The sequence below is a fragment of the Rattus rattus genome, chromosome 9 (genome assembly GCF_011064425.1).
Source record: "Rattus rattus isolate New Zealand chromosome 9, Rrattus_CSIRO_v1, whole genome shotgun sequence".
NCBI classification, from domain to species: Eukaryota; Metazoa; Chordata; class Mammalia; order Rodentia; family Muridae; genus Rattus; species Rattus rattus.
The window spans coordinates 5,540,787-5,564,611 of record NC_046162.1 but is presented as its reverse complement, the minus strand read 5'-3'; the positions used below and the strand labels follow the sequence as shown (position 1 = coordinate 5,564,611).

General features: G+C 44.5%; 1 protein-coding gene across 10 annotated transcripts in view; it reads right to left on the bottom strand.

The window, feature by feature from the left end:
- Positions 1-23,825, bottom strand: part of Fbxw11 (F-box and WD repeat domain containing 11) — a 96,623-nt gene that overhangs the window by 20,299 nt on the left and 52,499 nt on the right. For 4 of the 10 annotated variants that reach the window (XM_032914072.1, XM_032914076.1, XM_032914075.1 and 1 more), the window contains 3 exons: positions 14,179-14,250; positions 9,482-9,707; positions 494-680 (listed from right to left, as the gene is read on the bottom strand). In XM_032914072.1, coding sequence (XP_032769963.1) covers positions 494-680; positions 9,482-9,707; positions 14,179-14,250 — 485 coding nt within the window. The remainder of the gene's footprint in view (positions 1-493; positions 681-9,481; positions 9,708-14,178; positions 14,251-23,825) is intronic. The other 6 variants (XM_032914073.1, XM_032914077.1, XM_032914080.1 and 3 more) reach the window with 2 other exon arrangements.

The window sequence follows — 23,825 nt, the reverse complement described above, 5'->3', positions numbered from 1 at the left end:
CAAAACTCAGTAACATTACTAGACTCTCATATTTTCCTTTAACAATTTGTTTTATGTGTGGGGGTTTTGCTTGTGTGTAAGTCTGTGCACCACATGTGTGCCTGCTCCCCATGGAGGCCAGAAGAGGGCATCAGATCCTCTGGAACTAGAGCACCAGACTGTTGTAAGCTACCAGGTAGGTGCTGGGAATTGAATCGAGGTCCTCTGAATGAACAGCCCATGTTAACCACTGATGGATTTCTCTAGCTCCAGCTCTCTTACCTGTCTATGATGGGAAGAAGCACACATTTAGAGCTTTAAAAGATGAATGTGTCACCCACCTGAGGCCTTAAAACCTTTGTACTAACAAACCCATGTCAGAGGAGGAGCCTCTAACAGCTTAGTCTTTCATTTTCTTCCTTGTTGAAACAGACTACACATTCACAAGCATTTGCCTGAGTAATCAAGCTGACAGGACACCACACGAACGTTTTCCAAACAAGCCCGTACTTACCAGCCTCTTCTTTCTGAGAGTCCCTTCCAGAGAGGGTCGGTGCGCACCATCCTCTCGATCAGCTTCTTCCAAAGCATCCCCTCGGAGATGACCCGCTGCCACTCTTTACACACCAGCTCTGCTGCACACAGAGACCTGGCATCCAGGTAGGAAAGAATGTTCTCTGCTATGTGATCTAAGCCTTGCTCTACAACACAGAAAATCAAGGGAAGGAGTGGGTAGGGCAGTGCACAGACCAGTCCTTACTCCAAAGGAACAGGGAAGTAACTCTTAAGGCAGGCACAACAAGCACAAGCAAAGCGTGGAAAGGCTCAGGAGCTGTCTTGCCATGACAGCTGCCCTGGGACAGCTCTGTCCTTGGAATTCTCAGAAGCCCCTCCCCATTTTTCTGCTGAACTTTGAAAGGCCAATGGTTCTCCAAAGTTACAGCCAAGGAACACAGAGGGAAAGCTCTTGGGCTGTGCTCTGTAGTGAAGCCAGAATGGGAACTCAAGCTGTCTTGCTTCAAAACCTGTGCTTTTGCTCATATTGTGAACATGAGCAATAAACCACACTCCACAATGAACTCTTGACAGCCATGGGACCAAACGGTAAGACTGACCCATTTTTTAAAACATATGAAGATTTAAAAAGTGTTCAAGTCATGCTGGAGAGAAGGCTCAGAGGTTAAGAGCACTGCTCCAGAAGAGTAGTAATTCAATTCCCAGCATCCACATGGTGGCTCACAACCATCTGAAATGGGATCCGATGCCCTCTTCTGGTGTGTCTGAAGACAGTTACAGTGTACTCACATACATAAAATAAATAAATCTAAAAAAATGAAAGTAAAGAAAGGTAAGTGTTCATGTCAGTCTTCTAATCTCCTCTGACAAAGAACTGCTTTCTGTTCTGAGCAGATGGGTAAGAACCCTCAGAGCAATGTCCTACTTCCTCACTCACTTCAGGACTTTGGGAAGAAAGAGCCTGCTCGATCTACAGACCTGAGGAACCCAGAGTGGAAGGACATAACCAACTCCCAAAAGTTGTTCTTTCACCTCCATAGAGTTGGGAGTGTTGTGGCACGCGCGCGCGCGCACGCGCACACACACACACACACACACACACACACACACACACACACACACACACACACACACGCACATGGCAGAAATAAGAGGAAAATGCAAGGGCCTTGCAGAGAAATTCACTCAAGACCCAGCTCTGCCTGAGCTTTGCCATGGAAGATCACCATGGGTAGCACTGTCACCGTCCGTTACATTCCTTCTTGTACTTGTAGGTGTCTGCTCTGTAGCTACAGAAAGCACTACAAGCGTGGAACATTCAAATTCCATGTCCCAAGTTCAGTGTGCACTGCTGGTCGCATGACACAAACCAAACACTGAAACAACCCTGCCTCAGTTAGCAGCGGCTGCTGCCTCCATTTCCTCCTCACAGAGTATGGTCAAGAATGGCAGACTGTGAGAGAATCAACACAAAATGATGCATAAGGAATTCTGTCCACCCAGATGTGGTGGGCGCCCATGCCTGACATTTTAGTTGGAGGCAGGCATGTTTCACTTACTGTCTCAGAACGACATGGTCACACTGCTGATGACAGTCCCAAGCCTTTCATATACTGATTCTATCCTGGACTGGATCTAAGACCCAGCTCCACCCCGAGGCTGGAGTAAACTGCTATGCTGTTTACTTGAATTACCTTAGGGTCATACAATCAAAGACTGACCTCCTGCCCCTAAGGGCCACATCAGAGCAGGCTCCTGAGACGGTTACAAGTTAAAATAAATCCCATGTCCTTCTCCCCAGTTGCTATTAAAATGATTGATTCCCTTCAATTCTGACTTGCCCACCAGTGGGACAGGATCACAGCACTTCCTGCTTATCCCTACTGTAATTCAGCTTCAACACTTCCATGTGGCCCGGCCACTGCAGTCTCGAGAATTCTGGTTTTTAGCATCCAGAAAACGGATATTTCTACATAAGGAGCAGACCACCTCTACCCGCAGCTGACTACAAGGATGGGGAACGGGTCAGAACCAAGGACAGCACCCAGGACGGTGGCGCTCCCCTGCAGGCTATTCCTGATGACTCTGGTAATACTCCAGGGTCTCAAGACTCAGGTGCCAGCTCAGTGAGACATACAGACAATCCAGTCTACATCTGTCACTTCAGTCCCTAGGGACATGCGGAGAGGCTCCCATGAAGACACTGCCGTCTGTAGCTCATTCTTCTGACCTTGACTGAGGAGGAGCCCACTGAGTCTGGCTCACTTTGGTACTTACTAGTTGCTCTGCGTCCCTCCTAACATACACAATCCATGCTTATTGGAGAAAAATTACAAAACACACATAAACAAATTAACTGCTCTAAAGCCCTTATCCAAGCGATCTTTCACACCCTGCATTCACCTGTTGGAAGATTATCCACCCTTCCTAATCTTTCCAGGTGCCAATTAACTTTTTTTAAATTAAGATGAGCTGAAGAATAATATCCAGTGTAACAGATGCGTCCTATAAATGCCTCCTCGGTTCTTTTTTTAAAATATTTATTTATTTATTATATATAAGTACACTGTAGCTGTCTTCAGATACACCAGAAGAGGGCATCAGATCTCATTACAAATGGCTGTGATCCACCATGTGGTTGCTGGGAATTGAACTCAGGACCTCTGGGAGAGCAGTCAGTGCTCTTAACCTCTGAGTCATCTCTCCAGCCTGCCTCCCCAGTTCTTTTTTTTTTTTTTTTGGTTCTTTTTTTTTTTTTTTCTGAGCTGGGGACTGAACCCAGGGCCTTGGCTTCCTAGGCAAGCGCTCTACCACTGAGCTAAATCCCCAACCCCGCCTCCCCAGTTCTTAAAAGTTGGAGACTTGTCTGACAGTCTCCTCTGGGCACCATCAGGCAGGACTACGAGCCCAGCTGCACCAATACTCAGTAACTTCTCAGAACTCCCCAGTTCTGAACAGCAATCCCAGGCCCTGTCGCTACCCCACAAATTTGCTTGCAGGATTTCTAAATATATTCACATCTTTCTGGGCCACATTTTTTTTCCTTTACTGTTTAAGAGACAGAAAGACCAGAGTGGAGATAGACCATGCTGCCATCTACTTCCAGCTCAGCATCCCTACATTCCTTCTAACTCCCTCCAGGTGGTTGGCTACTTGGCTTCAACTCTCCTTCTCTAGACAATCTGACACGATGTCCAATGGGTTCTTGATACCATTCTCCAAAGCCCAGCCCCCTTCTGTGAGCCACATGTGCGCCTCTCCCACAGCTTCTGTGTGTAGTCACACAGGTCTGCCTCTCTCCACACCACAGCTACAACTACGGACTCAAATTACAGAATCTCTCAGCTGCCGAAAGCCGAGTCTATACTTATCCAAATATAATCACATTAAAATCATGCTTGATCACATTCTCTAGCCACAGGGTGACATACTTGGTTCTTCTTGGATTTCTCCAAAGCTGGGGGCTCACAGACTTCCTCCCACACAGGATATTAACATGACTTTACATGACTCCCATGACTTCCGCCCCACTAACTGGATCCTCCTAATTGGTTATAAACATGCCCTTACCAATTCCCCCTTCAAATCCTCTATTCTTGGAAAGATGAAACAAATAGCAAGACATTAGAACATGCATGAGAATGCCAGCTGCCTTTCCAGATCTCAGAGGCAGGATTCCCAAGACCTGTGAAGAACCAGGAGAAAAGCATTCAAACTTCTACTTTACCAACAAGCCAGAGCTTGCAACCATGAGACACTAAAGCCTTGGACTGGAATCAACTAGGGTCACTGACTTTCAAAAGGACAGCAGCATTACAGATCCCTCACGCTTTCTACTGATTCAACCTCTGGAGGGAGGCAGCCTAGGAATCCATCTCTTGGAAGTGCCACCAAATTCTGACAAATGGGGGATGACTGGTTTATAGCAAGGGCACCCTAGAAGTCTTGGATCTTTCTCCTTACTGATTGTTCACACGACTAAGCCATTAATAAATTTTTGCATAAGCAAATCCCTTACATATCTTTCCTTTCAAATGCCATGAGCTCATTTAAACAATGCCCTAGTGACACCTAAGGTTTCCTTTGGTTACTACGTTAAACTGTTAGTCTTACAGAAATGCAATGGCTGTCAAACCAGATAATCTGGCTTACATTTTGTTTCAGGCAAGCTGTGTGAGTGACCATGAGCAAATCTATTATCCTTTTTAATATCACTAGCCCATAACATAGGAACAATGTAAGTGCTGAAACAAGTTATCTCATACAATCTGCAAAGTAACTCTCCTAGGTAAGTGTTCTAAATATCCACATTTCATAGGGAAGGAATCTCTCCAGTCCGTTGGGAAGGCTAATTTAAAGGGAGATTTAAAGGGCCAGATATTTAACAGATATTCAATAAATGCCCTTAATCTTCTCTCCTTCCCGCCTTTCCCCTCCCCTCAAATTTCCTAGGCTGATACGAATGTGAATGTTCATCCACAAAGAGACAATGCCCATCTCTGCTAGCAAAACCAGCTAACTCCCGTTCTATTAGCATGAGCCCCACATTCTCAAAATGTTTTGAGGCGAGTAAGAATCAAATGTCCTATTTCAGGCTCTTTGATCCACTGAACACAGGATGCTTCAGCAGTCACACTGAAGAGCCATACGAATCTTGCAACTCTCTGGTTTCAAGTCCACTGAGGAAAAAGTGGTTATGGAACAAACACAAGGTGATCTTTAGCCAGGGTTGGAGGGCTTTGGGGTGTTAAACTAAGTATTTTCCTCTTATTACTCTATTATGCTGAGGGAGCCCCCTCTCCAAGGCAACACGAGGACACATCACCACCTCAGCAGAATACAGCCCAACAGTGCACGCACATTTCTGAGAGTGCTGCTGGTGCTAACTGCAGACACCTCATGACAATCCAGAAAAATGTCAGCAGTAAACTCAAACAATTAAAAGGCAGCGATTTCAACGTTCAATGTATAAAAACTACTATATCAAAACAAACCTCTAATGTGTGATGTCAGCTCAATGTCCTTGGTGAGGCCAGCTTGGCACAGCTGCTTAGATTACATAGTAACTTCTAGTAGTTTAGAGACCTTCAAAGGGCAGCTGTAAAGAAACTCCCCCCAACCCCCACCTCTGCTGCTCCTTGCCTCATGAGTTACAGCTTTGGTTATAAAATCTACAGTTAAAAACCTTTTTAAAATAAAACAACCACCTACAACTGCAGCCTTTCCTGGTTATGTGTGACTCCAAGGGCTAAAGGGGAAGTGACAATATGCATAGGTCACAACCCCAAGGCTTCCCGCTACACTACAGTGAAAACCCAATGACCAAGTGAAAACCTTCTGAGCCACACCCACTAGGTGGTAGGCACACTGCAGACACACACTGTGTCTACATAGATGAGGATGGGTGGGCTAGTCTGGGACTGAAGCCTTGGGGCTATCTAGTTCCAGCACTCCCACTTTCCTTTCTTGATGCTGGGTCTTTGGCCCTGTACCCAACCTGAAGTCTTGGCTCATTCCTGACCGTCCCTGTGACCTTTGATCTAGTTGTCATATTCATAGTCTTTAAAGGTTTTCTTACTTGGGAGCTAGACGAATGGATACAGCATGGTTAGGAAGCTAAGCATTCCGACCTTGTTAATTGCACAGACACCTCACCAAACTGATCAGCAAGACTTATCATCTTTTCTGAGGTACAATCTGCCTCTATTTTAAATGGTATAATTTTTCCCTTTAACAACAGTTCTTAGAAACCACAAACTTAGCCTGCAGAAATTGACATTGCAGACTAAACATTTACCATGATTTTTAGAAAAGCGTATCATAATTATCACTTTTTCCACTGAACCAAAAGGAGCCAGAGACCACAAACATTTTCCACTTTTCTTATACTGACAGGTACAATGTTCACAGTAAGCATTTTAAAAAAGCCAAGACTATAGAGCATTTTCTAGAATTAATGTTTTTCACAACCAAAAGTTTAAAATGATTGTCAATCTTAAAAGTAAAAATCCAAACTTCAGATAGTTACTGAATGACTGGACACTGAACTAGCAGAATGACTAAGTTTTCTACATCTCATCAAACCTACTGAAGTGCGTACAGACTTCTCTTCCCCATAACGCACTGCCTGCTTAAGTCTGGGGGAAGAACTAATGCCAGGTTTAATCCAAGTCTACTAGTCACAAGCACAATCAGCTGGGCCAGCTTGTCCCTGGCTATTAGATTCTCATGTATGAAATATACTGACATATGTATATATGTTCAGATCAAATCCTGTTAAAACAAATAGCATTTTAACAGAAATATTTCCATGTCCCAGCCAACAGTCCATTCATTTCATATAACATTCAATACCACAAAATTCCACGTTAACAGAGATGTGGACAATGCTTTACAATTCGCTGTAATGAAAACTGAATTGTATGCCATTATACTAACCATATTTATATACATAACACATGTTCATCTGTTCTGCCTCTTCTCCAGGGCTGTGCATACCCCAGAAAAGGCTGCGGGAAACCATCAGGGGAACTTCAACAGTGCCACCTTGTGGCCATTCTGTAAACATCAGGGGCAATCAATCGCCCACATCTAAACCATTTGGAAAGCAAATTAGAGAGAAGAAAATAAAACCAAAACGAGAGAGACAAACAATAAACGGATTTGCCTGAGAGAATGGAGGCTTGGCCTCATTAGTTAGTAGTCACTGGTGAGAAACAGTACAATCAGTGACTTGAAACACTTCCCTGGCCTTTCCTGGTATAGTACAATGTCAGGGCTCTGGAGTTCCAGCAATGTACAGAGAAGGTGCACACAAGAATCCATTCACCTACACCTTTCTCTCTCACAATGAAAGGCCCCTCATCTCACCCTCTACAACTAAAAGTGAATTGAATTACTGTCCTGATTGGGTTTCTTTTCAACTTGACAGAGGCTAGAATTATCAAAGAAAGCAAACCGAGGATGCCGGGAGAACAAGGCAGTGGTCCTCGTGGTCTCTGCTTCAGCTCCTGCCCTGAATTCCCTCAATGGAGGCTGTAGGATGAGATAAAACCTTTCCTTTCTAAGTTGCTTCTGATCATGATGCTTAATCACAACAACAGACAGCAAACAAAGACAGTTATGATACATTTACTTAACATTCGTGATCAACTTAAGGACTCTCCCAGAGTAATCTTAGCAGAGTGATTTCATCCTTTGTGCTAACTTTGAACCGATGTCTGCCCACCATCATTTTACCACAGCACATGACAAAGAAGCCATGTGACCCAATGGGAATATCATCTAACTTCTCTGACCCTTGTCATTATAATCTGCCTAACGAGAAACTGGACTAAGCAACTGAATGCTATAATTCTGGATGGAAAGGGTTCCTATTTGCTTTTGTAGACACACTCACCAGAAGACAACTAATGAAAGACAGAACAACATTCTGATCAGCAGAGTCAAGCCTTTCTCAGCTAACTCTCAATACTCTTGTAGAAATATTCAGTGTAGAACATAAACACACAATTCTGGAAGAGTGCAAAGACATTAGACGTTCCTGTCACTTGTAGCCCACACGTTCCAGGCTAGAACCACAGCTCCACCAGGTCCTGTGTGCTGTGAAAGAAAGCACCAACAGCCAAAACCCTGCTGTCCCTTCCTCAGGCAGGGCTGCTGCAGTCGCACTGGCCCATCTTGGGAGGTTCCTAGACCTGTGCTGGTGTGCGTGGCGGCAGTAAGTGCTGCGCTGACTGTTAAGGGAGAACCAGCATTCTCCTCAGAAGTCAGAGCTCTACAACTTCCCAACCAAACTGAGGATGAAACATTTCACAATGAGAAAGGAAAGTCTTCTAAGTTGTTAAAACCCAAGTAGAGTGAAGTAAACACCTTCCATGAGAGTGAGGGGGACAGGTTCACAGGTCACCCAGCCCTATCATGATGTACCAACCATGACAGTACAGACAGCTGTGTCTGTGGGAGAGGTGGCACAGGCAGGAACACAGAGTTCTCTGTAGTTATTTTTTAAGACTTTGCTCAGGACTACAACTGTTGAAAATACAAATAAGACTTAACCAGAAAACTGCCCCCGTGAGTGCATATGACGAGTGAGGACGGTGGGACTTCACTAAGGAGAAGACAGAGAAGCAGGAGAACAGATGGTAACAGGCTGGAGAGGGGCCCAGTGTTATGAGCACTGCTCTTGCAAAGGACCCGGGTTGGTTCCCAGCAGAACACAGTGGTTCACAGCCACCTCTAACTCCAGTTCCAGAGTACCCAACATTCTTGTGACCTCCATGGGCACAAGGTAACACATGGCACACAGATATACATGCAGATAAACTCACACACATAAATAAATTGAAACAAAAAAAGAAAGGAAAAAAGAAGCATTAACAAAGACAACAGTTTTTTCGGTTTCTTGGCCACTGCCTAAGTATCACTTCAGAAAGAGAACAATCTCAATCAACTCTTTGAGCCTTGCCAAGATTCAGACTTAAGGAAAAGTAGGTGTGTGTGTGTGTGTGTGTGTGTGTGTGTGTGTGTGTGTGTGTGTGTGTGTGTGTGTGTGTTTTATGTGCAGTGTGCATATTTTGGCTGACTTCAAAATAACACCCCCACTAACAAGTTTTGGGAGGACAGACATGAGTTGCCATGCCTATTTTAAAATTACATGCAAAATGCAGATTGTCTACACACCAAAATTAAAGCGTATCTTTAAAAAACAGAAAAGCAATTAAATAAAGCAACAGCATTGACTAATACGTGGCAAAACCAATCACAGACGTGGCCTGCGTTTTCTAGAAATTCATCTACTGTATTTTACTTTATGACACTTGAGGAAGGATTAAAATCTAAGTACAAACACAGTGGCTGTCCAGAAATGACGGCTCACAATGTACTCATTCTGCCACTTACTTCACAGGTCCCACTGAGCACTACCAGGTTCAAGGACTAGGAACTTCACTGCCCAGCAAGTGTGAGGAGAAGTGCAGTGACCTACCTGGTAAAGCGGTGATGAAGTCCCGCTGCAACATGGGCTTCAGGTAAGAGTTAATATGTCCATGCTGATAATGACACATTCGTGAGATAAGATGCTCCACAAATTCTACCTGATCTGATTCAGACCACTGGTCAAAGTACTTGATGCACAAGTCCTTTTCTTTCTGGTAGTTCCCCTCCGATGGCCTCTTTCTGGAGACAATCACAGATGACGTTCCATTACTTATCTGTTTTGGAAAAACAAAGAAACAATAATTAGCTAGAAAGACATTTAATCAATTTCATTAAAAATACCTTTTGTCCTATGGATTTAACCTTAAAATACCAATTTTAACCTAAGCCAAATAAGTTCATTCATTACACAATTAAAATGCATTGAGGGTCCACAGCCTCAAATTAACAACCATAGTAATTACTAGAGTTGCAGCTGTTTCTAAAGCTAGCCGGTGTCTTAGCTAACCATTCCCCGGTGCGTGCTGTGTCACTTCTCCACCACTAGATAACTCATGTGGAGAGATCAACTAACTGCCCGACCTGAGAAGCCAGCATCCAGTTGGCTAGTAGTAGCCTGTCTCCACTTCCTCAAAATCAAAAGTTACTGTCTCTCTTCTATTCTCAAGATATTTCCAAGACCTCAGGTAGACGCCTGAAACCATGGACCCAAACACATTTTTTTGTCTATATATACATACATATATATACATATATGATAACGCAGAGCTTACTAATTATGCCTAGCAAAAATTACTGACAATTCATAAAATATACCACAATATGCACATATGTTCTCCCCACCTGTACGTCTGAACTTTTCATTTAGTATGTTCACACTGTAGCTGACCATAGGCAATATAAGCAAATACAACCAAGCAGGGTTAGGCTGATGTCCATAATGCTAATGGTTCTCACCCCTGAGCATGGGTTAGAGCAGCTGAGTGCCTGATAACACAGATTCTGAATCTGTCTGTCTGTCTGTCTGTCTGTCTGTCTGTCTGAGAGCCTCAGAATCTGTATTTTAAGTTCCTAAGTGCAGCCGAGTCTGCTAAAAGAGAGAGAGCTGAGAGCCCCCATCTGTCTAAATAGAAGAGGGGTATAAATGTAAGTCCATCTAGAAAGCTTCATTTCCTAATAGTTTTGACCCTTCCATATTTGTTCTGATGGCTAATAACTGCTGCACAGACAGCTTAGGCTTTCCATCCCTTTCTACTTCTTAGAAAATAATCCAAAATCCTGAAAGGTATTCATCTGGGCAGTTTTAATATGACCAGCATGGTCCTTCCAGCAATGCGCGTCTCTCATCAGCTCCACCTACCCTTCCCTGCATAGCAGCATCATCTAACCTGACAGCAAATGAGACAACTTAGCCCGAGTTTGATTCCAGAAACCCACAAAATGCCAAGAGATCACTGACCCCAGTAAATTGTCCTGTGGCCTCCTTACTTACACTATAAAATGTATGCATATTAATTAATTAATTAACTTTTTAGTTGAAACACAGGACTCTAGGTATAGTCCTGGGAGGTTCAATTCTAGAAAGCCTGCATGCACGCACACACAGGCATACACAGGCATACACAGGCATACACAGGCACAGGCACAGGCACAGGCACAGGCACGCGCGCGCACACACACACACACACACACACACACACATACACAGAGAGAGAGAGAGGAGGAGAGAGAGAGAGAGAGAGAGAGAGAGGGAGGAGGAGGAGGAGGAGGAGGAGGAGGAGGAGGAGGGAGGAGGAGGAGGAGGAGGAGGAGGAGGAGGAGGAGGAGAGGAGAGAAGAAGAGGAGAGAAGGAGAGAGAAGGAGAAAAGAAAAAGCCATAGACACTACTTCTGGATGACAGCACCCAACAATCCAGAGGCTGGGAAGATGTGCACCAGATAAGGGCACTGGCTCTGCAAGCATGAGAACCTGAGTTCAAATCCCCAGAACCCACATAAAAATCCAGACATGGCCCAGACATAGTGGTGCACACTTTTAATCCCAGCAATTAGGAGATATAGACAGGTGGATCTCTGTGAGTTTGAGGCCAGGCTGGACTACAAACAGAGTTCCAGAACAGCCAGGGCTATTACATAGAGAAACCCTGTCTCAACACCCCCCCCCCGCCAAAAAAACACGCCCAGACATGGTTGCACATGCCTCTAACCCTAGCATGGGAGTGTGTAAACATGCAACCACAAGAGTTAGGCTGGTTGGCCAAAAGAGCTGAAAATGCAAGAGACCGTATCTCAAGGTAATAAGGCTGAGAACAACAGAAGACCATGTCCAGACACATCTGCACACTCACACCCCATACAAACCCAGTCACCATAACAGTAACAGTCCACATCCCTAGGCTAAAGCCACAACCATTATAATGCTAGGAAGTGCAGTACCTTCCTTTTGAGGCAGGGTGTCTCTAAGTAGCCCTGGCTGGCCTGGAACTCACTCTGTAGACCAGTGTGGTCAGATCCCCCTGCCTCTGTCTCCTGGGGTTGGAATTAAAGGCATGCACCACCACCTGACCACATCTGTGTTTTGTTACAACCTTGAGAAGCCATCTGTCCTCTGATAGCCTACTTGCATGAAAGTAAGACCCCTAAGAGGTGAATTACAAATGTCCATTAATTCCATTAGAAACATGTTTCCAACATCTTATATGGAATGAAGAGCTCTTTTTTAAAAGATTTATTTATTTCATGTATATGAGTATATCTATATACATGAGTATATACATATATGTACACACACACACATGTTGTCTTCATGCACACTAGAAGAGGGCTCTGAATCCCATTTCAGATGGTTGTGAGCCACCATGTGGTTGCTGGGAATTGAACTCAGGACCTCAGGAAGAGCAGTCAGTGCTCTTAACCTCTGAGCCGTCTCTCCGGCCCCGAAGAGCTCTTGTTAATAGTATGTTCTCACATTAAACTCGACTACTCAGCTAAAAAGAGAATCTCTGTAAACTTCAAAGGAAACTTCCAACCTACCTTGACAAAAATCTTTTCAGTTTCATATCTCAAGTAAGTTCTTTTTGTCTATATTTATAGGCAAGGTCAGAAGGCACTCATCGTCCACTTAATTTACATTAACCATCTATTTCCAATTCTCCATGCCACCCCCAATTCCCAGAGAGGGATAATTCAATTGACATCTGTTACCACCAGAGGGCAACACTGAACAGGCATTCCAAAAGTTCAGTTTGTTGAAAAGATTCCCGTCTACTCGTCAATAGAAGAGCTTGAGACAAGGTAAAAATTCTTTGCAGTGATAAATATCACCAGCAAATAAAAAAGAAGACATATAAGGATATCTTACATAAGACATCAAACATAAAAAGATAAACTTAAAAGGAGATGTCAGTGTTATTTTAAGCATAACAGTATCACAATGTTATAACAGGAAAACAGAAGACACTGCCTAGTTACCAGCAATTGGTAATGCAAATCACAACACATCTTTCTGCACAGAGGCACTGAGGTGTGGCTGTTACAATCCAGCTTTAAATACAGTGAAGCTGGATTAACCATGGCAGCCCTGAAAACGATGGGAAGGACCAAAGGCGAGACGTGGAGTTTATGGTGTTGTGAACACCATCACCAAATCAGGCTACACACCGGAACACCAACTGTGGGGGCTTACGGACTCCATGCACCTGCTCCTTCTACTCAACATTGCTGACAACTTTCCAGAACGTCTGCTTTCACACAGGTTAGCAGAACTGTGGCAGTAATTCTGTGCACTGCTTCCTAGATCACAGTATTTTCACATCCACTCTCTCCCTCTGACAGGCAAAAGGTTATTATTTCATCACCGAGTTTCCTGCTAAGCAACGAGGAGATGGACAGGTGAAGAAACCTGGGTGCTAAGGAGTAGGAGCCACTGCAAGCTAAAGGGTCACAGTGAAGAGCAGTCGTCGAGCCTGGGATGTGGAAGGTCACGCATGTTCCTTACACACAGTGTTCAAAAAGACAAACAGACACATATGTGCTTAGGAGCACATTTCCTGCTGCTATTCCAGCTCCCCGGTAGCCCAGACAAACCCTGTAGCCCTGCTGCCATTACTTCACCGTGGTCTACACTTCACTTCCACAGTGTAGTCACATCTGCGCTAGTCTAACTAACCTAGTTTATAGTTTTCACATGGGCCCAGGTCACTTTTGTCTTCATTCTATATATGCTGTGCCTTTACTCATGTCCTCACAGAGGAGAGAAATGCTCACCAGCATGTTTAATGAAAACACTAAACCATGAAGGTCTGTGTTCCCCAGACCCTCACCACAATGCCTGGGAGGTCGGACAGGAAAGTAAGAGAGCCAGGGAGGAGCCGGAGAGGAAAGGGGACAGTGGCTCACAGAAGAGCAGTGAAGGAGGAGTGGGATGCAAACAGAGAAGAGCAGCTGTCTGAACTTGCTGCAGGACTGGCATGAGGTCTGCACTTGGCTAAAAGGCTCCACCATCCCCGGGATGGAGGATTTCCATGTGGTCTATCTTGGGTCACGGAGTCGGAATTTTAGAATACTGCCCCTTTGGAATATTACAGAAAACTCCGAAGTTCTTTACTAACATAAGGATACTTCCCAGAGGACATGGTGGATAAGCAGGGTGGCCTCTGAATCTGACACCCTACACAAAAGAGGCTGGCTCTGCTCTCCTGAGGACACAAGGAAAGGCAGAGCGTTATCTAGTCATCTGCCAGCTTACCATGCCTACCTGCCAAAGAGCACTTTTCTTTGGGGACTCGTCTTCATTTTGATCTTCCATAACTGAAGTGTTCTAAAGGGGGAAAAACAGGTTATTTGAATTATGCCAAGTTCTGCAAAACCTAAATGACTACAAGACATAAACTTTGAGTGTAGGGATGCAAACCCAGTAACTCTGGTTGCTGCTCACACACACCAAGCTGGGTCAGGAAGCTATACCCGGCTTTCCTAAGTCAATAGCAAGCATACAGTCTTCCCTTACGGAGCCTGTGCATGACTGAAGAACAGCTAACTTGTGGGGTGACCTTCATCGTCACTGCTGTTCTATGGCTCGTGTCAGAAAACTCAGAGGCTCACAAGTTCCCAATGGTTGCAAACAGTAGTGCATCCCACCCACCAGCAATTACAAGTGACAAGGCCCTTCAAGTGCCCTCCTCCTCCCCTCACTGCACAGCTGTTCTAGAGAACAGCCTTGCCATCTCCCCTAGCAAGAGTGGAAGGCTGCCCCAACCTCCTCCCTAAGAAGAGGATGCTGTTAGTCACTAACAATCTGGCTTGCCTTTGGAATGTTTTCCTTCCATTTTTGTGTTTACTACACAAAGAAGTACTGTGTAATTATCCTTTTGGTGACCTAGTGGCTCAACAGATGCCCATTAACTGGAGATTATACATGACTGGGTTTTCCCTTTTGAAGCTTCTACCTAACAGCTAAGTGGAACCTTAATGTGAAGGGGAAGTGGGCGGGTTGTGCTCAGAAAGGAGTGACATACAGCTCTCTATGGCCAGGATGCTATCACGTTCCATTCCAAACCTAGAACTCTTAAGATTGGAACACAAAACTTAAACTCCAACATCTGTCCTGTGGTATTTTTGGAAGGTCCATTGTGGCTCCAGAGGGAATCTCTGTTTGCATCTTCAGGGATAAACTTTCTCAAATTGACCCTACTTTTCCTTTACATCCTAAAATGTCTGGACCCAACCCAGAGTACTTCCCAACACAGCAATGGAGAGTCCCCAACAGTTGACAGGAGCCAGCACTGAATAGGAGTCACTGCTGTCTATGTTAGTGACACACAATAGGTGAGGCAAAGCAAGATGCTGGAATCTTGACTTGTCACTCAGTATGGGACCTTAGCAAATAAAACCACTCATGAAACAGGGCCACAGGATGTGGTGAGAGCATCAGTGCTGTGCCTGATGCTGAATCTCTGGCCAAGATGTCCTCCTTCCCTCCTTTGAGGACACTGCTTTCCCACGGTTTCCTTTGCACATGTTTACAATGCCAGTGACCTGGGCAGAGCACAATGGCTGTGGAGGGAAACTCTTCCTCAAAAAAATCTTACAAGTCCCAGATGTCAAGGCCAATGACAGAGTACAGGTGAAAGGGTGTGGAGGGCAAGCAGTACGTCCTAGTGTTCAAAATCGGGGCAGCAGTGGAAAATCCTGAAGCAGAGTTGGGATTGAAGTGGATAGAATTCCACTGCATCTACGATCTGCTGGAGCACATAAAGGGGCTGGTCCTGAAGCTCCAAAGCTGCAGGATCTCCAAGACACAGAGCAAGAGCAGGATTTCTGAGAGGAACCCTAGTGAGGAGCCAGTATTAATGGTGTAGCAGAAAGCCAGAGGCCTCAAACTAGACCAGTAACTCACTGCAGTGAACATTTGCAAGCAAAGATGTATGGACAAAAGGCTACACTGTGTGACACACTACAGCTTCCATGATGAGATGGGTTTTTTGTTTGTTTGGTTTTGGTTTTTTTATTTTCTTTTGGGTGGAGTCTGCAATGGGAAGGGGCAGATGAGTATGAAGGGACAGGGAGGCAAGTGGGATTGGCGGTGATGATGTGGAACTCATAAAGAATCAATAGAAAGGTAAAAAAAAAAAAAAAAAAAGGAAGGCCAAGGAGACACAAGCTTGCCTGGATGCACAAGGAGATCACAGGAAGGATGGGAAGTCAAATACAAGATGGCCAGAGTTCTTGTCACTCAAAGGCCAGTAATAGTTTGCGCTGAAGCCTTCTACAGTCGGGACAGTGTCTTGGTTCCTTACCTCCTGAGTAAGCATAGTTCTGACCTAAGCATTGTCGTATTTTTCACTCAAGGAAGGAGTGAGGATGTCCAGAGTCCTGCAGATGGCACCAGTAACGGCATCATCACAGTGAGAAGCTTTAGTTTACCTGTGCCACAAAAGCATTATTTACATGGCTGAGAGGAAGGCAGCTCTTGTGAAGAAATAACTATTCTCTTCCTGTGAAATTACAGAGGCTAAGTGTATATGGTTCAGTGAAACCCTCTGAGGGTCAGACCAAACCTGCCTCCCACACACTTCCCAGCCTCTCTTACAGATCCTTGAGAAAAGCTACAATAGAGACCACCATTCAGAGTATACTGAGGAGGCTTGCTTCATGACTTCCACCCATCTCTACAGCTCAAACATGGGCCCTCACCTGGCCGTTGTTGGACCACATTCTCAGTCAATCACTTCTAAATAGTATTTAATCCTACATGGTATGAGAGATGCTGAGAAAGAAAACCAAAAACAAACCCAGGGTAAGTAAGTTTGAGAAACACGGTCTATGTCCATGAACACACACAGTCACCTGAGCTATCACCCGTTCCAGTAAGTGACCAGGCTACTCACTGTACATTTTGTAAGGAACTAGAACTCTGAGTCGGACCTAGTCGGTTTATACTGCTTCCCTCAAGCTATGTGGACATGAACAGCCCTCAGTAGTGATCTCTGCTAACTGCATGTCTCTAGACTTCAGACAAACAGCTGTGACTAAAGGGGAAGGAAGGGCTGCTTCAACAGTCAGTCACAAGCAAAAGCCACTTCTCCAGCACCTTTCTCAGACTTCTACATAGGATTACAGAGACTTCTCTTAGGACAACTGTCTGTGCCACACACTTGCACACACACACCCACACACACACAACACATACACACAAACACCACACTCCCCAATGCACATAACACTCTCAAGCGCGCCCACACACACAACGTATGCACACATTTTTATATTACTTCTTAAACACCCACAGGTCCAAGGTTTGGGTGGAGCCAAGGTTAGTTATACACATTCAAATTGTCAGGTGAAACCACGGGGTCAACCCATCTGAGACGTGAATCCCTCAAGTTCCAGAGCTTCCCACGCCCTTCCTTACTTCCTGCCCGTTTGTAATCACTTCTTGTCTCCTGTCTATCTGCCAGGAATACAACATGCAAATGGATAAAAATTTAGACCCTCCTTTTCTGAACCAACCAACAAATACCACCCAGGAAGCAGCAGTGAGACTCTTGGGAGGTTGGCCCGGGCACTACTGATATTTAGGGACAGACAATGTCTTGTTATGGCAGCTGCTGTGAGCATTGCAGGAAATAAAGGGTATCCCAGGCTTTTATCTGTCCTGCAGCATGGCAATGTGACTATCAAACTATCTCCAGATTGCCTTGTCCAGAGAACAGGAGGCAAACTCACCCTGCTCACTTGAAAGGCAGTTCTCTATGAGTGTGCAGTGCACTGGCCTTCAGAGGGCACTGCCGTGCAGTCTGCTTGGCCCACAAGGTATTGGAGGCTCTCCACATATGCATGACTGTAGCAGCCACATAGGTCCGTTTTGTACTAGCCATTCCCCAACCCCCAATGGAAGGGCCTGTAATCCCAGGTTCTTGAAAGGCTGAGACAAGATCACTGGGTCTGAAGCCAGCTTAGACTACAGGGTGAGTGGTGTACAGACATAGTCGACCTATATATTTACCTCCCTACCTTCTGGGCTAAGTCCTGCTTACCATCGGATCAGTTTTGTGAGAATCTTTAATGACAGGAGTTCTTATTAGTCATTCATAGGCTTTAACAAAATGTTTGTAATTCTTTGAGTAATTCTATGCCTCTGTTTAAACCATACTGTTATGGCAAAATGTTATGGCTGAGGCATATGTAACCTAAGGAAGGAAGCCCCACTAATCACAGAACAACAGACCAAATCCAAAATACAAGATTCCAGAAGTGCCGCTAGAATCTGATGCACTGCTGACAGCTTCAGCCAGTAGTAGTCATCAGAAACATCCCGGTGCACCTTGCCTAGGAGGTCTACTCAACGTAGAAATGACAACAGTTGCCATTTTAAAAGTTATGGGTGTGAACAGGCCACAGCCACATAGAAGTCAGAGGGCAGTCCTCCTCTTACCTACCGTGTGGGTTCCAGGGACCAAATTCAGCCTACCCAGCTTTACCTTTACCCACCAAGCCATTGCTCTGGCCAAAAAGAGTTAACATTTAGTGACTTTCTACAATAGTCAGACTTTGAAACTTTTAAAAACTGTATGAATTCCCTCTGTTCATTACAACAATCCTATCTGACAAGTACACAAATTCAAATTTACCAACGCCAAGAACCACGACTCAGAAATATTATTCACTGCTATTTCACATCAGTTAAGTACTAGACTTCAAAGCCTGCCTCTTCCTTCATGCATGAGTCCCTCAGTAATACAGCACAACACAGCTAGCTGGGGTCCTACAAGGATCCCAATCCTGTTTTAAACATCCCTTTTCTACCATTAATCACAAGGAGACTACAGACACCGAGGGAGGATGTGGCCTTTAAAAACACTATTCAACACTGGGCCCCACGGAAGGGCCTGGAATTCCAGGTGGTTGGGAGGCTGAAAAAAGATAGTGGGTCTAAAGCGAGCTTGCCCTACAAGGTGAGTTCCAAGCCATCAGGGCCAGACCGTGTTCCTCAGATCTATAAGGAAAAAGAGCCTGACACATGGCAGAACATTTGCACAGGTCCTGGCTTCATCCCACAAAGCAAACGCACTCAGCATCCCGAGGATAAATCAAGCAGTACAAATTTTCATGCTGACGAAGAAACACTGGCTTGATTAGTTGGATCAACTAGTTAAACTCCATTAAATATACCATTAAATATACCCAAAGATTTAAAAAAAATTCCATTTTTTTAAAAGCGCATTTTAAAATCTGCCCTAAGATAGATGCCGTCGGTGGTCTGTGACAAAAGGTCCAGCAGAAGCTTCTTCTCCCCCATGACTTTGTTAACACTTCTCCCAGGTAACTGCAGCCACAGCTGCTGTGAGGGTTTCTGCCCTCTAGCACTGACAAACACCTCTTCTCCATTGTCTTTAGCTTGCAGATAAGCAGGGGAGCTTCTTTGCTGGCAGGTGCCACCAAGGAACACAGAATATATTTCACTTTAAAAAGTGCCCACTTTGAGAATCATCTAAAAGGAACAATTCCTATGTAAAGCCTGGGAAACTCTGCAGTAGGTTAGAGGCTAGGAGTCGAGTTGCTAAGGCACTCACCTTTACAACACTAAACCCTCCGACACCCCATTCCCTCTTCCCTCAGGCCCTTCTCCAACTGCTGGCTGCAGCCCATCAATATTTAATGGGTTGCAACCAGCATTTTAAATTTTAAAAAAAGAAGAAAAAGTAAGTATAAGGCATTCACCTAACCCACAGAGTAAGCACAAATTCACAGAAGAGGCGTTAGATGTGGTAGTGGTGGCGGGATGGGGACATGCAAAGGTCCCGTGGCACGCTGCACAATATTCAATCAAACTCCTGACTGACAACTTCCTAAGTCTCTGAAAAGCAAGGGTCACAAACAGGATAAAATGTGCTTTTCCAACTATACTGAATAAAATTTGACTAAGGACACTAAAAAGTTATTAATGTGTTTTTAGGACACTTATCTACTGCCAAATTCTGTTTGTTTCTAAGACAGGTCTCAGGTTCGAGGGCCGGGCACAGGTGCTGCTCACCATGACCCCTAACTCTCCCTGTGGCCTTTACTGGCCATCTCTGGTGACCGGGTGGTGGTATCTCTGCCTGGAATTTCACTGTTCTGAGTATTTTTTTTCTTTCTTTCTTCCTTTCTTTCTTTCTTTTTTTTTTTTTTCAGAGCTGGGGACCGAACCCAGGGCCTTGCGCTTGCTAGGCAAACACTCTGCCACTGAGCTAAATCCCCAACCACTGTTCTGAGTCTTGCTTAACATTGTTTCATTGAAATTTTTAAGTACAACAGTAGTTCATTCTTTTTCATTTCTGTGTACTATTTCAAAACTTCCTTATCGGTGAGGATTTAGCTCAAAATCAGAGAGTTTGCCTCCATGAGGCCCTAGGCTCAATCCCCAAACCGCCAAAAATGTTAATGCACAGTCACTTCCACCTCAGCTTCTCCTTTTCTTCTTCCTTGGTGTATGGGGTCTGGCCTGGACCTCTTTTGGCATTTCAAAATAACTGGCCACGTCTTCTGGTGTGCATGTGTGTGATGCTATCAGGTCTCCTTACAAGTACAACTGGACCACTGCAGTGCATGCCCGTCGTCTCCCAAGGCGTGTGCCTAGCTGCAAGTTCCCAGGGGCCTTGTCCTACTACTCATTTTTCCCTCGCCCATTCATACAGCACCCTGATCTTCCAGTCATAAAGTAATAGATGCCTCCCTCTGTGACCTAAGAAAGCCTAATTTAAAACTATGTGAGCTATGTAGAGGGACAAATTACAGTACGCAGACACACAGCTGTTTCTCGATATCCATTCAGACCTGATCTCAGGAACCCCCTCAGAAATCAAAATGGAAGGACGACTGCCGTGTTCGCACTTGAGCTGCACTCGTACTCTTTCAGCCATCTCTAGACTCCTATCAAACATTCTGTGAACTGTCCAGCTGCACTGTACTGCTCAGTGATGACAGGAAAGTGTGCCCATGTCCGTAACACACAGAGGTCGGGTTTCCCCTTTTGTTTTGGTTTTTTAAAAAGATTTATTTATTTATTTTATGTGAGTACACTGTCGCTGTCTTCAGACACACCAGAGGAGGGCATCGGATCCCATTACAGATGGTGTGAGCCACCATGTGGTTGCTGGGAACTGAACTCTGAAAGAGCACTCGGTACTCTTAAGTGCAATTAAGCCAAGCCATCTCCCCAGCCCCTCTGCTTTGATATTTTTAGCCTGATGTTAGTTAAATCTCTCCCTGTAGGTAGACAGCCATCTGTATACCACAAAATGTGAACACAAGCTCAACTGTTGCTGATTGGTGAGACTCTTATTTTTTTTAACGAAGTATTTGTATTGTATGAATTGCCCACATATATGCATGTGTATGGGTGTGTGTGTGTGTGTGTGTGTGTGTGTGTGTGTGTGTGTGTGTGTGTGTGTGTGTGTGTGTGTGTTGCCTAGAAGGGGACCCTGGAAGCCCTGGAACTATTGTTATAAACAGCTGTGCTCTGCCAGGTGGGTGCTGGAAAGTCTGCCTGGGTCCTCCCAGATACTGGGTCCTCCCCAAGAGTAGCAAGTGTTCTTAACCATCTCCCTAGTTCCCGGAGAGAGTAACTTGACAATGAAAAGGGTATGAGCCACACTGAATGTGGGGATCTCATTATGCGAATAAACTTTAAAGGCAAATAAATAAAATGTACCTGAATACCAACCACATCACAATCACTACTTAGATATTGTCCAAGTATATACCCTGTCACATCCATCCAAGACCAACACACAACACCATAGCAACTACAGAATATATCATAATGGTTACACCCACACAATAAGGTAGCAACCACTTCCTAAGTGATGAAAACTGGGAAGTAAAAAGAAACAAAACCAAAGGGAGCTAAGTCCACCAAAAGCCTGACTTAAAAAATAAAGAGATAACAGATTCAACACAATAACTGGCAAAGCACCAGGAGGCTCCCAGGCAAACCTCTCCGCACTGTTGCCACGCCCCCATCTAAGTGCCACACAGCCCACCTGCCACATACACCCTGAGCAGAGGTAAAAGTTCCCAGAGAACTATAAAGGGCCAGCCCCCAAGAATCAAAGCAACTGAAGAGCCAAGCTAGGGGATCCACACCATGGACTTCCAAGTGCTCACATGTAACTATGATAAAGGACAGCCATGCAGACAGACAATCTGAACAAAGTCCACAGTCAGTTTACCTGACTAAAAGGACTGGGGACCTTTCAGTGCAGGAGGAAGAGAATGGCCATGTTAGTTAAAACACCACATAACCTATTGTGTTTAACATATCTTAAACCTCCTTGCCCCTCCACACAATCTACTCTACATAGAGATCTAAATATAAATAATAATGCTATTAATATTTATCCTCAACACATTCTTATGATCTTGGAATGGGCAAGTTTTCTTAAATAGAACACACTGTTTAAGATAAATGTGGTAAATTGTACTACAGTTAAGTAAGTCTGCTCATTAAAAGCATTATGCATCTGTGTGTGCACATGTGGAGACCAGAGGTCAATGTCAAGTGTCTTCTTTGACCCTGTCTAATTTATTTTCGAAGCAGACATTCAGTCTGTCTGGAGCTCTGGGGTTCAGTGAGGCTGGCTGGCCAATTGTTCCCAGGATCCTCCTGTCTGCCTCCTGGGCTGCAGCTACAGAAGTGTACCACAGTCCTGGCTTACACATGGGTGCTGGGGACCTCATGCCTGTGCAGTAAGGACAACTAAGTAAACCACCTTTCCTGGCCCCTGAACACATTATTAAGTGTGCAAAAGGCATTTGCATGTGGTGACAGTGAAAACATCCTAGGAGTAACTGCGATGATGCTTCACCCTGCACTGCACATGACAATGACACACACATACACTCACGCACACACACTCACGAACACACGAGCGCGACTGAATTCTAAACAGGTAAAATACACAGGCATTATACACACATACATAATTCTTTTTAAAGAAATCAATCAAAACACAGCCTCGTAGAGATAAAACTACTGCCATCGACTTGATGCGATAACCACAAAGTACAATGAAAATTGCCTAACACATGCTCTCTAGAAACTGCTTCTGCCATGTACCTCTGTGTACCTACATTTTTGTTTTGATGGCTACAGTTTATTTCATTCTATAAGTTGTAAGAACAACAGGAAGTAAGAACATTGTTTTTAGTACTCTTAGGTATGACATGAGAATGAACTTTTGCACCTACTACAAGTGCCTCTGATTTGGGTTCCCAGAAATGCAGAAGATGCTTGGGAACCTGGGTTTCATAGTGGATGACCAAACTAACTTTGACTGTCTCTAAAGTTATCAAGTGTTTCCCTAAGAACAGACTTCACATCTAAATCCCTTTATCCAGCAGTCACTTCCTGCCCTGTGAACAGAGAGGGGCACTTCTCTGACATGGCTCTTGCTCCCAGGAACAGCTGTGAAGCCCTAAAGTCCCTCAAACATGGTAATGGCATCAGATGAAAACACTTGAATTTACGGAAGGAAGGAAGAAAAGAAGGAAGAAAGGAAGAAAGGAAGGAAGGAAAGAAGGAAGGAAGGAAGGCAGGCAGGCAGGCAGGCTGGCTGGCTGGCTGGCTTAAAAAAAAATCTGACTATATACATATTAATCTTGACAAACAGACAAAAAGAAATTAAAGACACAAACATCTAGATACCCTGTGCCCAGGGATCACAAGACTTAAGCAGTCAGCATTATCATCAAGTCAAAAACACAAGACAATGTCTGTCAGAATCTCAAGTGCTTTTGGAAGAAAGAAAAATCCATCCTAAAACTTCTATCAGTCCCTCATAAGACCGCAAATGGGATTTAAAAAAAAAAAAAAAAAAAAAAAAAAAAAATGGGGCTGGAAGGATGGCTCAG